This window comes from Phocoena sinus, chromosome 2 (assembly GCF_008692025.1).
Source record: "Phocoena sinus isolate mPhoSin1 chromosome 2, mPhoSin1.pri, whole genome shotgun sequence".
NCBI lineage: Eukaryota > Metazoa > Chordata > Mammalia > Artiodactyla > Phocoenidae > Phocoena > Phocoena sinus.
Window position 1 is genome coordinate 33,847,146 of NC_045764.1, and position 22,263 is coordinate 33,869,408.

At 50.4% G+C, this 22,263-nt stretch overlaps 1 protein-coding gene across 2 annotated transcripts in view; it reads left to right on the plus strand.

The window, feature by feature from the left end:
* The window catches only part of CEMIP (cell migration inducing hyaluronidase 1), a 162,130-nt gene that overhangs the window by 100,624 nt on the left and 39,243 nt on the right, over positions 1-22,263 (plus strand). For both annotated transcript variants that reach the window (XM_032623339.1, XM_032623338.1), the window contains exons 8-13: positions 643-738; positions 1,566-1,687; positions 6,621-6,753; positions 7,550-7,741; positions 19,325-19,500; positions 21,575-21,784. In XM_032623339.1, coding sequence (XP_032479230.1) covers positions 643-738; positions 1,566-1,687; positions 6,621-6,753; positions 7,550-7,741; positions 19,325-19,500; positions 21,575-21,784 — 929 coding nt within the window. The remainder of the gene's footprint in view (positions 1-642; positions 739-1,565; positions 1,688-6,620; positions 6,754-7,549; positions 7,742-19,324; positions 19,501-21,574; positions 21,785-22,263) is intronic.

Genomic DNA, 22,263 nt, shown 5'->3' on the forward strand with positions numbered 1-22,263 from the left:
TCCGCCTGCCGATGCAGGGGACGCGGTTCGTGCCCCGGTCCGGGAAGATCCCACATGCCGCAGAGCGGCTGGGCCCGTGAGCCATGGCCGCTGGGCCTGCACGTCCGGAGCCTGTGCTCCGCAACGGGAGAGGCCACAACAGTGAGAGACCCACGTACCGCAAAAAAAAAAGACGCTTTGGGAAATTCCCTGGCGGTCCAGTTGTTAGGACTCCACGCTTTTACTGCCGAGGGCCTGGGTTCGATCCCTGGTCGGGGAACTAAGATCCCACAAGCCTTGCCGTGTGGCCAAAAAAAAACAAAAGATGCTTTGGATGGGCTGTTACCACATAGCACCAGCCTCCTCTGCCCAGGGACGGTTTCCGAAGGTACTGCCGGTTCTAATCCTGGAGAGGAATTCACATGAGAAACCATGGGGTTCCAAAGTATAGCACTGTTGGAACACTGCAGTTAAACTTGCAAAACTGAAGCAAAAGAAGGGACAATAAATAATCTGCTCTGGAAAGATTGGCCTGAAATTTTTGTTTTTTAACAAAATGACTCAAGATCCATGTGTGTAGGGGCTTTCTCTGCATTCACATCACATCCTTCTGAATTTGGGGGTCGGTCTGGTTGCTGACGCCTCTGATCTCCTCTTTGACAGGACACCACGGCTCTGCTGCTGCCCGGGTATTCAAACTCTTCCGGACGGAGCATGGCGAGCTTTTCAATGTCTCTTCATCCAGCGAGTGGGTTCAAGGTGAGGAGTTTGGGACACCTTGGTAAAATTTCACAGGGGGCTAAAAGGCCAGGGCTTTGAAGAACGACGACTTTTCTTTTGCACCAATAGGACCACTTGACTGTGGCAGTGTCGACCTAGTTTGCAACTGAGAGCTGTCTTTAATTAATCACGTCTCCGTGGTGAATAGCCCAGGGGGATGTTTCCTCTCAGGGAATACCTCTTCTGTGCCAGGCGCTGGCACTGAACAGAGAACACGGACAGGAGGAGTAGGAACCAGCCTTCAAGGAGCCCACACACACGGGGACGGGGGCACGGAAAGAAGCAATCCTCACTGCCATCCTTGGATAATGGGCTCATGGATGGATTTCGTCTTTCTCCTTTTGGCAGTAGTGAAGAATATCTATTGCTTTTATAAAATAAGATAGTCAATAAGAGGCACTTTTAGGGCTTCCCTGGTGGCGCAGTGGTTGAAAGTCCGCCTGCCGATGCAGGGGACACGGGTTCGTGCCCCGGTCCGGGAAGATCCCACATGCCGCGGAGCGGCCGGGCCCGCGAGGCATGGCCGCTGAGCCTGCGCGTCCAGAGCCTGTGCTCCGCAACGGGAGAGGCCACAACAGTGAGAGGCCCGAGTACCAAAAAAAAAAAAGAGGCACTTTTAATAAAAAGGTGGGAGAGGTGGGGGAAGTTGACAGATGGTTTAGAAGCCTCTGGTACCCAGCCTGGTGAGAACCTGGACAGATGGTATTCAATTCCCATTGTGCCAAGGCTGCTTGGGGGCTACACGGAGTGTGGCTGGCTCTCCTGCGCCCTTGCTCGTCTGACCCTGCTCTTTGCTTTCTTCCCAGATGTGGAATGGACAGAGTGGTTTGAACATGACCAAGTGTCTTACACTAAAGGTGGGGAGAAAATTTCAGACCTCCGGGCCACTCACCCAGGGAAAATCTGCAATCGCCCCATCGATATACAGGTAACCAAATAGTTATAAAGGCTTTGTCTCGAAGAAGACTCTGTAGATCACAGACTTTCGTGCCATTTGAGTGGTGTGAGTCTCACGGCCCTCCTGTGACATTGGTAAAGCCAGTTCTCATTTTAGAGACTGACGTGGAAGCTGTGTATCTGCTCCAGGCTTCCCCACCAGTGAGTTTCAAAGCGAGGCCTCAGATTCTCTCCTGGGTTCTACCGCTGAGTTCCTTTTCCTTCTCCCCAGCTGCTTCCTCAGCCACAGCTGAGGGTGCCCAGCGTGGGGTTGGGTTTGCCCTACTCAGCTTCACTCCTCCGTTGGTCTCCTTTGGGACCTCGAGTGCACAGGATCTGGCCGGGACTTGGGTGCTGGCGGGGCCTGGCCCAGGTGGAGAACACGTACAGCCTTGTTCTCCACTCAGTTAATGGAAGCCGGCATTTGCAGAATGGATGGTGTTTGCTCGGGATCTTCACTTGGAGTTAACTCTGTCCAAGGGGGACCTAGACTTTCTCAGCTGGCTCCATCATGAAAGTGTGGGGTGAATAGGCAGCCCTCACAATTCAGTGGCTCAGCTGGTAAGCTTCCGAGCTCAAAGGACCAGAAGAAAGACAGAGACATGAGCAAGGAAATGGAGTTTCTTTCCTTATGCCTGGTCTTCTTCCAAAACAAGGTTTGGGGCCACTTAACTGTTTGATAGGGAATTAGGGGTCATTTGAGAAAGACCATCCCTGCCCATTTCATCCTCTTTCAGCCAATACAAATAGCAACATTTGTACACCACCTTCTTTCAGATTATCTAACCGCAGGTTCCAGGTCATCTGACTGCCTCCACCCCTCCACCCCCTGACCCCACCCTGAGGCAGTACTTCTGCCATCTGCCTTGCATCGTAGAGGGACTCTGGGACAAGGGACCAGTTTTCCAAGAGAGGACACTCTGTTCTGCGGTTAGCAAAGGCCAGGGAAACCTTTCTCATTGTTTGGCTAAGGCTCTCCATTCACATGGCTCCGGCGTTACTGAGAAGGATTTACCCAGATTCAGTTACACGTTGGAGATTCTTCTTGGGTCCAACAGAATCAAAAAGTGCTGACTCCCCCAAAGCACATACTTCCCAGATTTAATTTTAATTTTCTCTTGCAACCCTGAATGTTCCAGCTCTCATTCTGAAAGAGCCATCATTTTATTCCTCCAGTTCACTTGGCTACAGGAAGTCCAGTCTTGTACCAGCACTCCCTCCCCAAGTATTTCTGGAAATCCTCGAGGAATGCTTCCATGCTCTACAAATCCCTCTTGGTGTTTGCTCTGCCAGCTGCCTGGCTCCAGATCACTGTTGTTTAGAAGACCACTTCTCCATGCTAGGAAAATAGCTTTTCTTAGGCATTTCTAGCTCTCAGTAACTTTGCTCCCAGCGCAGATACGGGCTCTTCCCTGAGAGTGTCAAAGCACAGTTAATCCCAGGCTAACACAGTGAATGAAACTTTACTAAAGGCTTGGAGATAGCAGAAGAGACTGGAGAAAGTATACATATTTTTTCATATGTTACATGTATAATCATATGTGACCGCTCACCAGCTCCATAATCCAAGACCTTCCACGGGGACCCAACCCCAGACTCTGTAACCACCAGTCTGCCGCCGTATTGCAGGGCCCAGTTGCCTTCCAACAGAAGGAGTATCCTTGACAATGAATTCCCCGAGTTCAAGGTCTCAACTATTCGAGGTCCAGAGAAGAATAAAAGGCCCAACAACAGTTTTCCCCATTACCCAGAAGCTTGGGCCGGCCTTCCCGCAAAAGTGCATTCTTTGACGATATTTTGCTGAGTGTTATAACCCCTTATTAGGTCAGAACTCTCAATTCCAGAATAAAATCTTGGCTTGTTCTTGGCAAAACAAAGGTTCCTTGAGGCAGTCATCTAAAAACCTGTCATGTGCCTCCAAAAGTGAATCAAAGCTCCACCCCTAAAGGAAAGGAGGAAGTGCTGCATTCTGGAAATGCCAGGTTCATCCCTTTTCTCCTCACCGTCAACCTTTAATCAGTAGTGACCCCAGACTTAGCCAGAACATCTCTTTCTAGTCATAAAAGACAACGAGGTAGGATATATTCCGGGCTTTTCTGAAGTCAGAAAAGCAAAGCCAGGCTTGTCCTATGTTTACCACAGGTGAGAAAAGCAAGATTACATCCTCTTTATAAATAGAGTGTCAGACATGTCAGCCAGGAGCTAAATGCCCTAGTTAATTAACCCACCAGAGAGACTGAAACAAAACTGAAATGCCCATGTGCCCATTTTTGCCACTATGGGAAATAACAGGTTACTGTGGTCACTGGCCACCTCTGACCACCGTGCAGGCCCCGGTGCACCTGAAGACTCTCCAGGGCTGTGGCCGCCCCACACAAGGGGTCCCCCAGATACTTGCTCTACCCTGACGTGGTCAAATCCTCTGGAGGGGGAGGGGGTGTTAAGGACATTTGTCACCTAGGCAGGATGGCGAGTTGGAAAGAAAGAGGAAATGGGACTCACACAGTTGACCTCAACTCAAGGAAATTTTTTCCAGATCTGATAGCTTGTGATTCTGCAGAATCAAAACCAAAACCACAGTCCCCTGTTCCCATGTCATCACCCTTCTTGAGGTTCTCCTGTGTTGAAATCTCCTCTCCTCCCACCTTCTCCCTTAAAACCCACCCGCCCTTCAAGGCCAGTGGAACCTACTGGACTCACACATCCTTGGGGCTGAGACCATACTGGGCAGTCCCCTCTTCTCCCTCATCCCCGGCACAGTGGCTGGAGGCCAGTCTGGTGGTTGGAAGATGTATTTTGAAACCAGATGGCTCCTAGTTTGCATCCAGCTCTGTCACTTGTGAGCTATGGCTTATCAGAAGTGACAGGACTACGGTTAGACGTGTGAGGTGCCCGAGGCACAAAATTTAAGGTGGCACTCACTCCCAGGTGCCGACTCTGCACTCGCATGACCCTGACAGTGAGTGCTGCCTTAAATCTTGCACCCTGGGTCATCCTCACTAGCAATCCTGGCCATAGATATCAGTCAAGTTATTTAATTTAGTGTCTCAATTTGCTCATAAGCAAAAATGGAGATAGGAATTGTGTCCCTCATGGGATTATTTTGTGGATTTAATGCAACAATGCATAGTGAGTGAGTGCCCATAATTTTTTTATTATTTTAAAATTATTTTCCTATGTTATTGTTTATTATGATATTGCCAGTTATTTTATAATTATTATCACGAGTAACAATCACATCGTGTCTACTTAAAGTGAAGATCGAGGTTCACTGGACAGTGGTAAAGCTCTTTTTACTCTTCTTATCCAAAGCTAAGGTCGTTCTTACGGTTAGAAAAAGGAAAACAAGAAAAGCAGCAAGACTGAGTAGAGGTTTCCTGGAATGTTGACCGGATGTTGCACCTTAAAAAACGTCCAGCTCCATTGGATGACGTTTTCAGGCTCAGTTCTCAATATTAAGGGGTGTCTTAACTGAAAAACATGCTGGCCTCAGGGGAAGAGATCTGGGGGTCAGAGGCATGGGCTTGACATTCAGGTGACCTTGAACTTGCTTCTAAACCCCTCTGAGCCTTAGTGTTTTCCTCTAAGAACAAGTCCACAATGCCTGCCTCTCTGCTGTGGAGATCACCCCAGATAATGGCTGTGGGTGTGTTGCTTGCATGAAAGGGCTGAATTTTCATTCTGGCTGGACTCACGTCTCCATAGCTCTCCTTCCAAGCCAAGGGCAGCGGCTATCTGCTGGGTTCAAAGCAGGGTTTCCTAAAAGTTCCCCCCCACCCCGCCTTTTTCGATTGACTAAATTTTACCTTCCTATTTGCCCAGCCCTGGTCCCTTTGGTTTCTGTGCCAAAGAGGATAACAGCTGCAGCCCTTGCTCTAAATTGCAAGTCTCTGATGACAGCCACAGTCATGATGCAGACATACCCGGCCCTGGGATGAGCCCCAGCTGGCAGGGATCATGCCCTTCTCTGAACCCACTCCCTAAATTCTCTACCTGGCCTTGAAGCTTCCCGCCCATCAGCTCTCATCAGCTGAGACTGTGCTCTGTGCCAGGCCCTGGACTGGATGCTGGGATCAGGGAGGGAGGCAAAACCTGGCCTTTCCAGAACCCACCAGCCCCTGGAAGGAGACAGACACTGAACCGAGGGCAGTAGGCAGCAGTGCCTGAGGGCAGCAGTGGGAGGGGCTGCGAAGCACCAGCCATATAGTCGGATGTGTCCAGATTCAAAGGGGCAAGTTACCCAACCTCTCTGAGCGACAGTTTCCTAATCTGTAAAACCAGCAACAGTCTCATAGACCTCATAGCCAAGAAGAGGGAATGAAATAATGTATGTAGCCCCATAACTCCAAGAGGGGTTCTCAAACATGACTTCCCATTGGAGTCACCTGGGCAGCCATTAAAAGTCCTGATGCCCAGGCTGCCCCCTGGACACAATCAAATCTGAGACTCCACAGATGGGGCCTGGGCATGAGTGTTTTTAAAGACTCCCCACAGGACGTGAGGCCACATTTAGGCACCAGTGGATTGATCATAGTGAGTCTTCAATAAATGTTGGCCACTCTGGATGGTGCTCGTGGTGGTGAGTGGGACAAGTTGTAAGAAAGCAGCCAGCACAGCTCCTAAAAGAGTGTGTGCTGGCTGTAAATGCTCCAGAAAATGTTCACCAGGGCAGTCAGTCACTGGTTTGGATACCAAATACGGCAGGAGCCCAGGCAAGATGTTTATCCATCCTGTGACTTCATGCTGTCTTTCTTATACAAAATCGAGAAGGGGAAACGTCAGAATAATAACTTAAGGCCATTGTAAATAAGTTTTGCAGCAGGAACAATTTTAGACTCGTGCGTATATGTTTATAACATTAATCATCACTTTCCTTCTTTACAAAAAGAAATGACTTTGCTCTGTAATTTCCATGCTGTTCCCAGGCCACTACAGTGGATGGAGTTAACCTCACCACCGAGGTTGTCTACAAAAGAGGCCAGGATTATAGGTTTGTGTGCTATGACCAGGGCCAAGACTGCCAGAGCTACCGTGTGCGGTTCCTCTGTGGGAAGCCTGGTAAGCAGCTCCTTGCTGGGGACAGAAATGCAACCGTGGCTCGGTTCCTTGAGCTGCCAGCTATGCATTGGGAGTTTTGATGGCTGGCTCAGCTGCCTCTGGGCATCTCAGTGACCCCCGTGCTCCTACCAAGCTCGCGATGGAGAGCACTTCTGTGACACAGGAGCTGTGGGAGGGTCCTCGGAGTTGGCAGGAGCCATCAGAGCCCCACCCTGCCCACATGCCTTTCAGGAAGGGGAAGGGCCTGGTCCAAGAAAACCAGGGTGCAGTGGACAGAGCTGACCTTCCTGCAGCCCTCCCCTGCACAGACACGCAGCTCATGGCCTCTTTGGGTGATATTATTTTAAACCTGGTTCTCGAGGTGCTCGTTAGAAGGGATTGGAAATGGTCGGTTTGTTCTCAGGGGCACTTGGCCATCTCCCGAAGGCAGTCATTAGGGATGGAAGTTCTTTGGAGGGGAGGCTTACAGCTACTGAAAATAATAGTTGAGAGGGACTATATTTGTTTCACATCTTTTGCAAAACGGGTGTGGTGAGGCAGCCACATTTAACTCCAGCTAAGGAGTTAGTGGAAAATTCCCGTGCCCAGAGCTAATGAATGGCTCTTTTCTGGTAGGGTTTCTGTTGACTTCAAAAAACCTGTACCAAGACTTGGATGGGGTGAGCCTGGTGATTTGGGTTTTGGATAGGCAAACCTGGCATTTATTGATTTAGGGAGGGGAAGGGAAGAGGTGGGGAGTCAGAAGTTTGCCAGGAGCAAAGCTTTGTCTCTCAGTCTCTCCTGTTTTGGGTTACAGTGAGGCCGAAACTCACTGTCACCATCGACACCAACGTGAACAGCACCATCCTGAATCTGGAAGACAACGTACAGTCATGGAAGCCCGGAGATATCCTGGTCATTGCCAGTACTGATTACTCCATGTACCAGGCAGAAGAGTTCCAGGTGCTCCCCTGCAAAGCCTGTGCCTCCAAGCAGGTCAAAGTAGCAGGTAGGACATTCCCTCACCCCTCCCTAGGCCTGATGAAGCTGAAAATTGTTAGGCTTAAAGTTGACTGAAATCAAAACAAATTTGTGTCAGTCAGCTATTGCCATAATAATGCTGCATGACAAAAAAAATCCTTAAAATTTCATGGCAAGCATTTATTTCTTACTCGTGCATCTACAGGCAGTCTAGGGTTCAGCTTCTCCACACTAAACTTGGCTCCAGGCTGAGAGTTGGGTTCAGGTCAGCTCCATGTGAGTCTCATTCTTCCCAGGACGTACTCTTCTCACAGCGGAGAAGTGGACCGAAACATGGGAGGACTCTTAAGGCCTTGCGGTCAGAACTAGCACCCTTTGACACCCACTTGCCATTGACCAAAACAGATCACATGGTCCAACTCAACATGAATGGGGAACTCTGTTTTTCCCATTATGATAGAAGGGAGGGAATGAACATTTGCTAGGCAATAATTAACCTACCACAAAATTTTAAATCTCTTCTTTCTGTAGCTTTCACATTCTCCTTTTTCTTCTCCTAAATCTTGACTTCGACGCCCTGTCATTTATGTTGTGTGAGGTTACTGGAATTACAGATCGTTAGAGGTAAAAGAGACCTCAAGTATAGTCCAGGTCAATTATTCTTAGTTGGGGGAGTTATGTATCAGTTAGAGTTCTTTGTTGTAAGTAACAGAATCCAACTTGACTATCTTAAACAAAAAGACGAATTCATTGAGACTCTTCAATTTAGAGAACTAAGTGAAAGCTGCCTGGCCAAGGTGCGATAAAGGACCAGGAATAGGGCAGCTTCGGGCGTCTGGGTAGCAGGAACGAATGGGCAGCATCCTTAAGACATCACTGTTTGCACATCCTGGGACATGGTGCTCAAAAGTTACCTTCCGGGGAGATGGCACTGATTGGGCTGGTGTCTCATGTGCTCACCCTCTGGCTAGGGCACCTTCAATGACTGTCCTTTTAAGACTGCATTGTATGGACAGAGTCGCTCCCCAAAGGAAAATTGGGATGTATTACCAGAGAAAGGAGAATCAATACTGGGCGTTAAAAAAGTCAGCTGCTCTGTGTGGAATCTAAAAAAAAAGGTACAAATGAACTTATCTACCAAACAAAGAGAGTTACAGATATAGAAAACAAACTTACGGTTACCAGGGGGTAAAGGGGGGTAGGGATAAATTGGAAGATTGGAATTAACATATACACACCACTATATATAAAATGGATAACTAATAAAGATCTACTGTACAGCACAGGGAACTCTATTAATACTCTGTAATGGCCTATATGGGAAAAGAATCTAAAAAAGAATAGATATATGTATATGCATAACTGAATCACTTTGCTGTACACCTGAAACTAACACAACACTGTAAATCAACTATACCCCAATAAAAATTAAAGAAAAAAATATCGGCTGCCACAGAACCATTGCACCTGGAGAAGTATTAGAATTTGGGGGTAGAAGGAAGACTATGAATTGAGAAAGCGTTACCAATATATTCAGAGTATCTATTATTTTGGAAATAAAACTACAAAAGGTAAAATTCAACAGAATCTTTTTGGCTAGTGGAAGTGTGCTTGAGAAAGAATTTGGGGGCACAAACGTTTAAAAAAGTGAGAACGTGTGATGGAGTCCAATGCCATTATTTTATTCATGGGGATGGGGACCCTGGAGGGCATGTAGCTGAGGCAGTCCACAAATGCTGCAGCTGTGATCCTGGGGCACCAACTCTAGACTCAGAACTGCAAAAGGAAGGCTGTAACCGTTTCCAGAGATTGTGATGTGGTGGGTGTGGCGAGAGACAGGGAAGGGGGTAGCAGTTTGTGGGCAGAGGCTGAGAAGACCAAACATTTGTTCCTTGACAAGGTAACAGAATGATATCTTAAATGAACACAAGTCCAGGTAGATCTTCCTCCAGGGGGGGCAAAAAAAAAACCAGAGTGACAGATACATGTCTAAGTAATGAAAGACTGATGGATGGAGAATAAAGTCAGCAGAAAGGGGGGTGGGAAATGAAGTTAGCAGAAGCTACTGAAATAGACCATAAAATGTATCTCTGAGCTTCCTGGCAGCCAGAGCAGAGAAAGGAACTTCACAACTTACTTAACTAATATTGTCTAATACAAGGAAGGGGACCAGAAGCCAAGAGAGGCAACTTTCCCTTGGCTCTGGGCTACTGGGGAATCTGTCATAGGGGCTTTCATGTGATGGCTACCGCACAGCAACATCACCCTGGAAACTGTTTGATGCAAAGATGCTCTCTGTGTGTGGCTATTTACGGTTTGATTTATCACGTTAGACGGAGGGTCATGCTGTTTGTCACATTTTCTGAAGACATTTTGAGGAAGACTTTTTTTTTTTTTTTTTTTTGGTAAAATAGTTTAAAGAGGATTCACATTCTAGGAATGGCAGTGATTAGCCAAAGGGCGTTAGACAATTATGTAACTTCCCTTTGCCCCTGTTTTCTCATGTATAAAATGGAGATAACGATCACAACTACTTCAAAGGGCTGTTGTGAAGATTAAAGGAGTTAAAGAGATACTTAAAGAGATACTTAAAATAGTGCCTGGAGCGTGATAAGTGCTCCATTAGTGTTAGCTGTTACTAACAGTAGTATTAATGCAATAGTTTAGCAACCAAACTTAAGGATGGAAAGGAGGGAAGGGGCGTGAGCCACAGGCCAGTGGTCGAAACCTGTGTATTTTATAGCTTATCGATTCTGCTCTTTGGGGACATGCAGTTTAAAGGAAGTTATAGAGGGAGAGAAGCAAGCCATTTCTGTCATTATTAGTAACAGACACAGGAGGTCTGCCAGGCCTGCAGTTGTCTACGTGTCCTGATGCTTCTGGGTGCGGAGGCTCTTCCTGTGAATGTGTATGCCCCACCCTCCCTCCACCCTCAGGCTGGACAGGCATCCTCACTCCTCCATCACAAGGACACCCGCAGGGAGGTGGCAAGGAGCAGGTCATCGTGTATTCAACAAACGAAGAGCACATAGTCTATGCCAGGCAATGCTCCAGGCTTTGGGAAGCCATGGTGAACCACATAGACAAGTTCTCTGCCCTTAGGTAGCTGTGAAAATGGATATCCAGCAAAGAATCATCCCCCAAAAAACGAAATCCCAAATGTGAGAAAGGCCGTGGAAGAGGAAGATGGGGGATCGATGGGAGCATCGGAAATGGGGGTTTGACAAAGGCGCGGAAGACTCCCCAGAGGAATTAATGATTGAGCAGAGAGGTAACCAGGAAAGAGGGGAGGGGCAGCAAAGACCCTGTGCTGGGAAGAGCAGGCAATGCTCCAATTCCAGAAGAGGACCCAGGTAGCTTGACAGGAAAACGGGGGGCTGGAGGAAGCGGAGACCCCGAATGGCACCCTGGGGCTTTCTTCTGAGTACAATGGCTTATTAGACTTCCTAGACCCCCACTTACAGGACAGCACCAAGCGAAGCAATTCCTAGTGATAGTTGGACCCTTGGGTCTTCACTGGGTGTCTTCTGTGTCTCCTGAGGACAATACATGTGGACAGGCCTTCTGGGATGCCAGGTGTCCTCTGGGACTCTTGTCAGGAGTGGCATTCAGACCGTCTGAGGGGATGTCACTGCTCACTGTTTTTTGTTTTTGTTTTTGTTTCTTTTTGCGGTACGCAGGCCTCTCTCTGTTGTGGCCTCTCCCGTTGCGGAGCACAGGCTCCGGACGCGCAGGCTCAGCGGCCATGACTCACGGGCCCAGCCTAAGCGACCCATGGAGCTGAGGCTACCCTTGTGGCTTCTGGGAGGGTGAAAGCTTGCCTTTAAGGCCTTGCCTGCAGGGAGGTAGGAGGAGGGGCACCCCTGGGAGGGGCACTTTGTTCACACCGGCCCTCATCTGCACCTCATTGTTGAGCGCCCTAGGCCTGGAGGGGGAATTTCGTCTTGGGCAGGTCCTAATAGGGCAGTAGTGTGTACCAAGAGCGACCCTGAGAATGAGGAAGCCGTGCGATCCTGGGGCACGCCCGCCCCGCCCAACGGCGTGGTTTGGGTGTGAATGATGGCACGTTGCTGCAGGTGGCAATGTTTGGCCAGCAGTTCCAGGGGCTTCATGAGGGCTGTGCAGGCTGGACAGAGGGTGAGATAGGGCTGCTCTGGGCCCTGAGTACCGAGGGAGGGAAGGGTAAGTGGAGGAGATGATGCATCCCCCTCAGGACCCTCCAAACGCCCTTGGTCTAGGACTGCCTGTGTCTGTATCTCCAGCAGCTCCCCAACCCTGCCGAGCCCCTCCCTCCGTAAAGTTACTAGGCTCAGAGCGGACCATCTTGCTCAGAAGCTTTAGGGCTTACGTGAAAACAGCGCCTCCTGGTGGACAGCATCGGAAAAGCCCCAGGGAGGGGTATCTGTGAGGGGTGTGTGTGTGTGTGTGTGTGTGTGTGTGTGTGTGTGTGTGTGTGTGTGTGTGTGTGTGTTTCTGTTTGTCTGGCTGTCCTAGGGAGGCTCACATTTCTCCTCTTCAGCTCCAAGCCCATTCTCTGGCCCTCCATCCCCCACTGACATGGAGCAAGGACTCCACCTGCTTTGTTCTTTTCCAAAACTGTGCCCCCATCCAATTACCAATTCGTGTTCTCCTCCCCAGGCTGGCTGCAGAGAGGGACACAGCCCTCCCGGATCCTCCTTCCTCACTGCCCCCAAATTCCAGTAAACAGGCCTTTTTGCATAACGATTTTCTGACGAGAAACAGATGGGGGTAACAAAGTCATGAAAATGTGTGAATCATCTAAAAAAATATTTCAAGGTTTTGCCAACCACAGTGTGATTTTCAACACCTCCCGACGTGACAATTAGAAATCTCTTTATGATTCTTAAGCTGAATCTTACGTAATGGTTTAAAATAAATACATCCTTCGTCAGTAAAAAAAAAAAGAAGAAGAAGAAGAAGAAAGAAATCCCCTCAATTTTCTACCCTATTTTCATTCTCAACTTCCCACTTTGTTTATAAGCCCCCCATCACACACTTTGAAGTACTACTACTCGTTAGTGCTAACATTGTTTGAGTTTCCCGTGTTATGCTAAAGCACTTTACGTAAACCAACTTACTTACTCTTCATGACAACCTGACAAGGCGGGTGCTACTGTTTTCTCCGTGACATAGATGAGGAAACTGATGTCCACGGAAATTAAACGTCTAGACTCATGCTTTCCAATATGGTAGTCAGCAGCCACATGGGGCTGTATAAATTTAATTGAAACTAATAAAAATTCCATTCCTCAGTCCTGCAGGGCAGATTTCAAGAGTCCACTGGCCACACGTGGCTAGTGGCTACCCTATCGGACAACACGGAATAGAGCATTTCCATCATCTCAGAACTTTCTAGTGAGGGCTGCTGGTATAGACCAAGCAAGTCTACTTGGTCGATCTGAGCCAGGATTCAAGCTCAGAGCTCTCTGGCTCGAAGGTGATATGTTCTGCTTCATCCTTCCTCCAGGAGGGACCCTGTTCCCAACATCTTCTCTCAAAGATGACTGGACCGGAGGAGGGATCTGGGAGCTCTGTAGTTTAAATTTGCCTTTCTGGGACCCTCCAGCCTAAGTCCCTCTGGGCTTGTCCTCGTGGTCTGAGAAGGGCAGACCCCACTGCCCCCTCCTGCAGAAACCCTGGGCCCTGTTGGGTCTGAGCCACATGTACAGGGGTCTGTTTCTCCCACTGGAAGATCCTTGATGTTTTAACCCTTCTCGACCCCAGAGTGTTTAGTGCCGTGCTTGCCCTGTAGAGAGGACTCGGAAGAGGGCGGACTGTGGAACCGGGCCTGTCGTAGGATGAGTACTTGGAAGGGTCGATGTTTTATTCCTGTGCGGGGCAACCGTGCAGAGTCCTTCTGCATCCCATGCCTTCCCCACCCCTCATCTGTGCTCATGGCCCTTGTGGATTATTCGGGACAAATCTGGCTTGGTCTGCTTTCTCCTGGTTGGCCTTCCTGTATCAGAGCCTGGAGACAGAAGGGAGGGGTGAAGGCCACGTGGGAGAATTCCACAGACAGGGTGGGATGCTGGGAAAGCGGGGTGCACATCTTCCCTGGGATAGTGGCCTGGGAGTGGGCTGTAAATGCAGCAGCGGGACAGATAAACTGGCTGTAAGGTTTGTAAAATCCTGATAGGGAGCTCCACATAGGGGAAGGGGGCGGTGGGACCGGAGTATTCTTTCCGCTCTCAGTCTGTCTTGCTGAGTCTGGTCCCAGGAGTCTAGTCAGCACAGCTGTCCATCTACCTGGAAGTCACCCCTACCCCCCGGCTGCTTTTCCCCGTGGAACAAAGAAAGCTGTCGAACCTGTTATCTTCCATCCCCATCATTATAGGCGTGAAGCTAGCGGTGGGGGAGCCCCGGGTTTCACCCTTCTCTTGGGGACAGCTGCATGTGTCACTTCTGTCACACTAGCCCCCTACTCTGCCCTCGGGGCTGTTCCAGGCACATCCCATGGATTAACTCATTTCACAACCATAGCTACCTTTCGAGATATGTGCTATTGTTATCTCCATTTTATAGATAAAGGGTCTGAGGTTCAGGAGCTTAAATAATGTGTTCAGGGACTCACGGCTATGATCTGAGTCAGAATCCCACCCGGACAGCCTGGCTGCAGAGCCACAGTCCTCCGCATTTGTCCCACCTCTCCAGTTGTGTTGAGACTGGATCCCCGAGGAAGGCCCTCTGGCCACCCACGGGAACAGAAGCCTCTGGTCAGCACCCTGCCTGGACACCACTTTTTTTTTTTGCCGCGTCGCATGGCATGTGGGATTTTAGTCCCCGACCAGGGATCGAACCCGCGCGCCCTGCATTGGAAGCTCAGTGTCTTAAACACTGGAGCCTCCAGGGCAGTCCCTGGACACCGTATTTTACAGGGGGGACGCTGACAAATTGCGAGGAGCCTCCTGAACTCTGAGATGTGTACACTTTGAGGGATGGTTGGAAATCTGGAGATGCACAGCCTAGAGATGGGGAGGCTTGGCCTGGTTTCCTGGCTCCCCCAAGCCCCGGGGAGACCCCAAGATGCAAAGGCTGGTGCTGAGAGTAGTCAGGGGAGACTTCACTGAGAAGGAGCCATCAGAGCTGGATCTTGAGGGACAAGGTGATTTGCTCCATGGACAAATGGAGGAGGCTGTCCCAACTAGAGAGCAGCTTCGATAAAAGCTGTGAGATGTAAACGAGCAGAAGCTTGCTCAGGGAATGATGGGGTGGTCGGGTCTGGCTGGAGCAGAAGGGGGACGTGTGGGAGTGATGACGGGTACGCCCACAAGAGTGTGGGTTTTACTCTGTCCATCCTGCGGGCGGCTAGGCAGCTGCTGTGCCCCCCGAAGCTGCATGGGAAGCTCCTTTCCCGCGCCTCTGGCTGGTAGGACGGAGCTTGCTGCCCCCTGTAGCCTCTTCTGTAACGTGCTGAGCCCTGGGTGGCGGGGCTCGGGGGGACATCCTTTTGGGAAGCAGGCTCTATGCTGTGCCTCTCGGGACCAGACCCTCAGGCCCCCATCACTTGCTTTGGCAAGTTCACCTCTGAACTGCCTCTAGGGCACTGGCAGGCAGTGCTTGCTTCTGGACCCCAAGAACGGCCCCGGGTGGCTTTGCTCGGCTGAGGAAGCCTTTGGAAGCTTTTCTGGGTGTTGCCAGGAGAGCTGTTCATTGGGGGGTCCACTAGTGAAGAGGCCTGGGTCCACCGTGCCCAGAGGCATGAGGCCCGGAAGACCAGGAGCCTGCGTACTTGGGGAAAGATGCCCAGCTCTGGGAAAAAAGAAGGGTCCATTTCTACTGACCCACTTACCTGCAGGGAGTGTTCTGAGCTGGCTGGTTCGGGAGACTAGGGAAAGGGGGGGGGGGGGGTGTGCCTCCGAGCACAGCCTGCCTGTCAGGGGATCCTGCGTGGGGAAGCGGCGGCTGGACTCCAGGACCTCGGCCGTGCTTTAGTCACTGGGAGGGACCCAAGCAGAGCATGACCTTGGAGCAGACACAGGAGGCTCCTGAGCTGGAGGCCGCCTGCTGACTACCCCCTGGCAGCAGGTCCTCCCCGAGAGAGAGGGAAGGCACTGCACCCCCAGTGGCTGTCATGAGAGATCACTGCTGCCTGGACGCAGGTGACATGCTCAGCCCTCGAAGTCAGAGTCAAGGGTCCACGGAGAGTAAAGAGGTGCTGGAAAGACAGGTGTCACGTTTCATGTGCTTATGGCGAAGGTCCAGATTCATGGCACTCACTGGGTCCCAGAGCCAGAGCCTGGTGGTGAAGAGAAAGTGCCCCCAGCACCAGTCATAAGGGCTTGAAAGGGCATCCTTTCCTGGGGGCCGTGTCCCCCCATTCTCGCCCTGTCTCCACCAGGCCGGCCCTGAGCACCATCTGCCTTCCGTTTCCTCAAATGTGAAGTTAGGGAGCTGGTGGCCTAAGTGACGACAGAAAGTCATTCTGGGTTCTTCCGGGTCTGACTGTCTATCCTTAGATGCAATTATGATCAATGCTTGGTGTATCAGTCGCTGGACCTTGGGTGTTCAGAGCTGGCACGCGTGGGAGTCTCTTTCCATATCAGCATCAGACGCTGCTCTGGGTGCAGCCTTCTGTCCAGCTGGGGTCACTCAGAACCCAGGGCAAAGCTCTTTTTGCAGAAGACCCTGACCTCCCCCCAACCCGAGGGCCTCGTAACTGGCTGCTTGTAAAAGCCCCAGAGCCAATGGGCAGAGGACGAGCCAGGGGTGGGAGAGAGGCTCCTGCGTGGGTGCTAGAGGGGACTCTGCTTCTGGACCTTAAAACTGGACAGACTCGTGGCCCTGTGACCCAAACCAGAAGCCACAGTGGGATGTGCTGGAGGATGAGGCACCGGTATTCTGTAGCACTAACTTGTTTTAAACTCTTTCCACTGGTTGATGTCAGGACCCTGAATGAGACTGAAGGCTTGACAGCCCCCTATCCGTGGCATCCCTTTGACAGGGGACACAGACCTTCGGCTCGGGGGATAACAGTAAATTCCAGTAAATAGACTCTTTGAAAAGTTAATTTTTTTTTATTACCTGAGACTTTTTAAAAGAGGGACTCTGTTATAGACTGACTAACAGCCCTCAAAGGTGTCCACGTGCTAATCTTTGGCAACTGGGAATGTGTTACCTTATGTGGCAAAAGGGACTTTGCAGATGTGATTAAGGCTCACGAGATGGGGGGTGAACCCGGATTATCTGGGTGGGTTCAGTGGAATCAAAACGGTCCTTAGGCTTCCCTGGTGGCGCAGTGGTTGAGAGTCCGCCTGCCGATGCAGGGGACACGGGTTCGTGCCCTGGTCCGGGAAGATCCCACATGCCGCGGAGCGGCTGGGCCCGTGAGCCATGGCCGCTGAGCCTGCGCGTCCGGAGCCCGTGCTCCGCAACGGGAGAGGCCACAACAGTGAGCGGCCCGCGTACCGCAAAAAAAAAAAAAAACAAGAAAAGTGCAGGGTGACAGGAGTTTGGAACTTTGGAACTGTCTTTGATAGTCGCCTCCACAACAATCCCAAACTCTTCTCTGGAATAAAGAGACCTCAGGCTGCCTCTAGATTCAGCTGGTCCCTGAGACTGCTGACCTGCCTCGTAGGTGCTTTCTCTTCTTTTTGAGGATGTAATTGTAGAGAGAGCAACAACCTCTCATGTCGATTCGCAGCCTGAACCACTTGGCTTTCACTTGACTTGAGCAACAGGGCACGGCTCAGCCCCGTGACACCAGTGGTTCCCACGTGCAAAGGCTGTGGTTATAAAAGCCCTGATGGTGACCTCACCCTGCTCTCTCATCCCCGGGGAAGGCTGGCTTCCCTGCCCACCCCTTCACCCAGGTTACATCCCGTGGGTGGCTCTGCAGCATTTTAAAGGATGTTTGTTGTTCTGGAATTCTGCAGACTCAGGGAGATGGTGGTTTCTTTGAAGCATCTCAGTTTAAGATGTGAGATGGGTGCACGGCGAAGCTGAGAAAATATTCCCTTTGGAATCGGTATTTGCCTCCTCTGGCTGCTGTAACAACTTACCACAAACTTAGTGGCTTAAAACAACAGAAATTTCTATTCTGATAGTCCTGGAGGTCAGAAGTCCAAAACCCATTTCACCGGGTCAGCAGTCAGGGAGTTGCCAGGGCTGGTCCTGTCAGGGGCTCCAGGGGAGAACCAGTTCCTGGCCTTTTGCAGACCCTTGCAGCTGCCAGCACTCCTCGGTTGGTGGCCCCTTCCTCCAATCTGCTATGTCATCACATCTGACTCTGACCCTCCTGTACCCCTTCTTTTAAGGACCCTTTTTTTTTTTTTTTTTTTTTTTTTTGCGGTACACGGGCCTCTCACTGTTGTGGCCTCTCCCGTTGCGGAGCACAGGCTCCGGATGCGCAGGCTCAGCGGCCATGGCTCACGGGCCCAGCCGCTCCGCGGCATGTGGGATCTTCCCGGACCGGGGCACGAACCCGTGTCCCCTGCATCGGCAGTTGGACTCTAAACCACTGCGCCACCAGGGAAGCCCATGATTGTTAGTTTTTAAAGATAGGAAGGCCTAATTGTAAAGCAGCTATACTCCAAAAACAAAAACAAAAAACAAACAAAAAACTTCAAAAATAATTATAACATCAAGAAAAAAAAATAAAGATAGGAAGGCCTAGATGAGTCTCAAAACAGAACATGAACCCAAATGAGGGATGAAATGAAGCTACTAGAAGGGGAGGGCTATTGGATTCAAGGCTCTTGAGCTTATGGGAAGGGCTGGGGCTGAGGTCAGTGGTACGAGAGAGAGAGCATCCTCTCCTCCAAGGCCAGCGAGAGGGAGGGAGGTCGTGGTGAGGTCAACACAGAGTGGGGTGCAAGCTCTCTTTCATTGTTCTATATGCTACCATAGTGGCATCCAGAGCCCAGCAGTGCTGGACACAGAAGCTCCAATCTAGTTCTTTCTGGAAAATTCAGTTGTAGACACACACTCTACAGGAGGTTGAGGAAAGTAGAACATAGATTTGCCGACTTCAGCAGAATATGGATTTGCACTGCTTTAAAGCATTGGCTCTAAAGAGAGGGCTTGCTTTGTCTGTAAGACTCCCAACGGGTAGGCGGTCCAGGGCGTGAGCTCTGTGGGATCATCCAGAGACTGGGTTTCTTCTCTCACGTTGCTCTGCCACCTCCAGGGTGTGTTCACACCCACATGGGCGAGGCTGGCTCACCTACAGCGTCCATATCCCAGCCCTATGTCAGAGCAGGGGCCACCTGAAGGGTGCACACACTCCTTTGGCTATCCTGTGACCACACTGACCTGCAGGGAGGCTGGGAAATGTGGCTGTCCCGGGGAGCCTTGTGTCTAGCTAAAATAGAAGATTCTAGTACGGACAAGCAAGAAGAGGGGACAGAAATGGAGGGACAAATAGTCATTTTTGCATGAGCTTCAGACATAAGCATGCATGGCTGTGAATCCTGCCTCTTCGTTGAGGCAAGTCATTTCACCTCCCTGGGCTTCATTCTTCTATAAAATGGGACTCGGGGCCGCGGGGACCACCATGCACCATGTAAGCAGCGGAAGCACCTGGCAGGGCCCTGGAAGTCAGTGGGCACACGCAGTACCTCTGATTTCCCACTTTCCCTCCTTTCTGCCCTAGGGAAACCAATGTACCTGCACATCGGGGAGGAGGTAGATGGTGTGGACATGCGGGCCGAGGTTGGGCTCCTGAGCCGGAATATCGTGGTGATGGGGGAGATGGAGGATGAATGCTACCCCTACAGCAACCACATCTGCAACTTCTTTGACTTCGACACCTTTGGGGGCCACATCAAGGTATGAGTCTGCCTGGCTGAGGCCATCAACCCAACCAGGAGGATTCCAGCGACGCCAGCCTATAGGCAGGGATTCTTGGTAGGGAAGGGGATGGAGGGGCAAAAGGTAGGACCAAGGGAAGGGTACCTTTCTGGAAATTGGAGGGGTCTTATGTATTATCCCTCTGTGTTCAATTCCATATGTCCATACTTGGGAACAAGAGAGATGACAGAGGAACGTCTCTTACCCTGCAGTCACATGGCACGTGTCACACTGCCTTCCTGATTTTCAACTTTCAATCATAGCTTTCGTTCCCTCTCTTCATTGTTTAACCCTGGCCACTTCCTAAAAGAACGGGCATTTAACTCACAAAAACTTGCATTTGCAATAGATCCATTAAAATACAGATAAGATGGGGACTTCCCTGGCGGTCCAGTGGTTAAGACTCTGTGCTCCCACCACAAGGGACGTGGGTTTGATCCCTGGTTGGGGAGCTAGGATCCCGCATGTTTCACAGCGCGGCCAAAGAAAAAAACAAAAACAAAAAACCAGAGAAGATGATAAGCAGGGGAGAAGAACCAGAAGTTCTAGCGTTACATTTACCTGTGAGTTTCCTGGTGGAGACTCAAGACCAAGACAGATATGATGAGCTGCAGAGTTCTCATTGCGCAGTGAAGGAAACTGGTATCAATTCGTTGGAGCTCATGTTTTCCTAGCATTCAACTCGAAGAGGAATTCCTTTTGCACCTCTCTGTGAGGTGCCTTTATCTGGCATATTAAATATCGGACGACACCCCAATGTTCTTCACGAGGCCATTCCTTCCAATGATTTGAGATTAAAGCTGGTAGAATAACAATATTACCTTGGTGTTTTGTAAAGACAGTTCTTTAGAAGTTAAAATCATATGCTTTAAGGATGAGACTTTCTGGTAATCTAACTGAAAGGAATAATTGAGTGAAACTTACAGAGTTCATAATGGGGGCCCTACTGGCACAGGCAAGACCATTTTTTCTGTCATACGGGCCTAATATAAGATTTCTAGCATCCCTGGCCCCTGCTCATTAAATGCTAGCAGTGCTTCCCAGTCACTGCAACCTCCAAAAACTCTTCTCCGTATTTCCAGTCAGTTTCAAGGGATGAGATGGGGACAGAGGTGGTGCTATGATCTTCAGCTGAGAAACTCATTAGGGAGACTAAAGCAGAAATAGCAGGTTTATGTTACGCAAGCTGCTGCAACCCCATTTCCCATGTTGAGAGTAATCCCTAGGTGATCAGAGCACTCCTTCCCACTTTGCCCAAACTAGGCCTCAGAATCATGCTTAACACAGCTCTCCCGGGCAGCCACTACTGGAGTTGGCATTCCAGCTGACACCTATTTTTGGAAGGCATGGTTAGCATGTCCTTAAGTCATCCTTCTCTAGTAGAAGTTAGCTGAAGTCAGCTTGGGACAGGAATCATTTTTGAACTGTGCTTTTCTGGTGAGCTCCTGGAGTGTAGACACTGAGTGTGATCAGGTGGTTCCTTTGGAACGTGTAGGAATGGCTCTGGGTATACTATGATGTGAGCATGTGAAGCATCCCACAACTCACACTGACAAAGACCCCGAGCTCAGCATCCCCTTCTTACAGCCAGGAGAGGGCCTCAGATGGTGGACCAGGCACGGGCTCTTAATGCCCCAAGGTCCAGCCTGTCCTGGATTCCTCAGCCGTCCTAGGGCATGCTGTTTTCCAGTCTCCCCCAGATTACCTCAGGGTTATCCCTTCCTCATAACACTCAGTGGCTTAGGAGGCAGGAAAAGAGGGTTGAGGTAAGCCCCAGCCGCCGCACGGTCCCGCTGCACCTCTCGATTCCAACCAGTTCATTGCCTTGCAACATTCCTGTGTTATTAGCAGCAGCCTGTCTCCCTTGAGATGGGAAGAGTCGGGCATCTTAACCCATTTGCAGAGAATGTCTTTGATTCACTGAGTACCCGAGGTGGGGATCAGCAAAGCACACCGAAGACAACACGTGTGCATTTCTGGAGTGTGGGCAGCAGCGAGGGGTATCAGGGAGCATCTCATGGACTCCTTCTGACTCTGGGCTCTCCTCTCCCAGTTTGCACTGGGGTTCAAGGCCGCACACCTGGAGGGCGTGGAGCTGAAGAACATGGGCCAGCAGCTGGTGGGTCAGTACCCAATTCACTTCCACCTGGCGGGCGATGTGGATGAAAAGGGAGGCTACGACCCACCCACGTATGTCAAGGACCTCTCCATCCACCACACGTTCTCTCGCTGCGTCACTGTCCACGGCTCCAATGGCTTGTTGGTGAGCACATCCTTCCCGGGGAAGCCAGGGATCCAGAGCCCCTTCACCCTCTCATCCCTTCCCTGCATGCCGGTCTGCTCACTGCTGGGCCCAGGGACCGTTAGCAATGGCAGTATGCTTAGATCTAGACACTTGGTCCAGGGCCATTGGGGGTTGAACCATCCTTAGCTCAGATTTTAGAACAGTATCAATTGAGAACAGGTCACTGACCAAAGAAGAAGGAGAAAATAGGGGTGTATCTTTGCCAAAGGCACCAAGCTACAGAGATGGGTGAGCAATTAGTGGTCACTGGGAGTCTAGCTCTTTGCTGCACCTTGGTTTCCCCAAGGATCATTCCAAGACTGTGTGCCACGGCAAATCTGTTAACTGCAGACAAGGCAGGGGTCACGCCAAGACTCTGTACTGTGGCATCTGCCTGACAGGCTTGAGGTAGTGGCAGCAGTGGCCCTTTCCCTTTTCTTCTTTTGAACCAAGTGTCA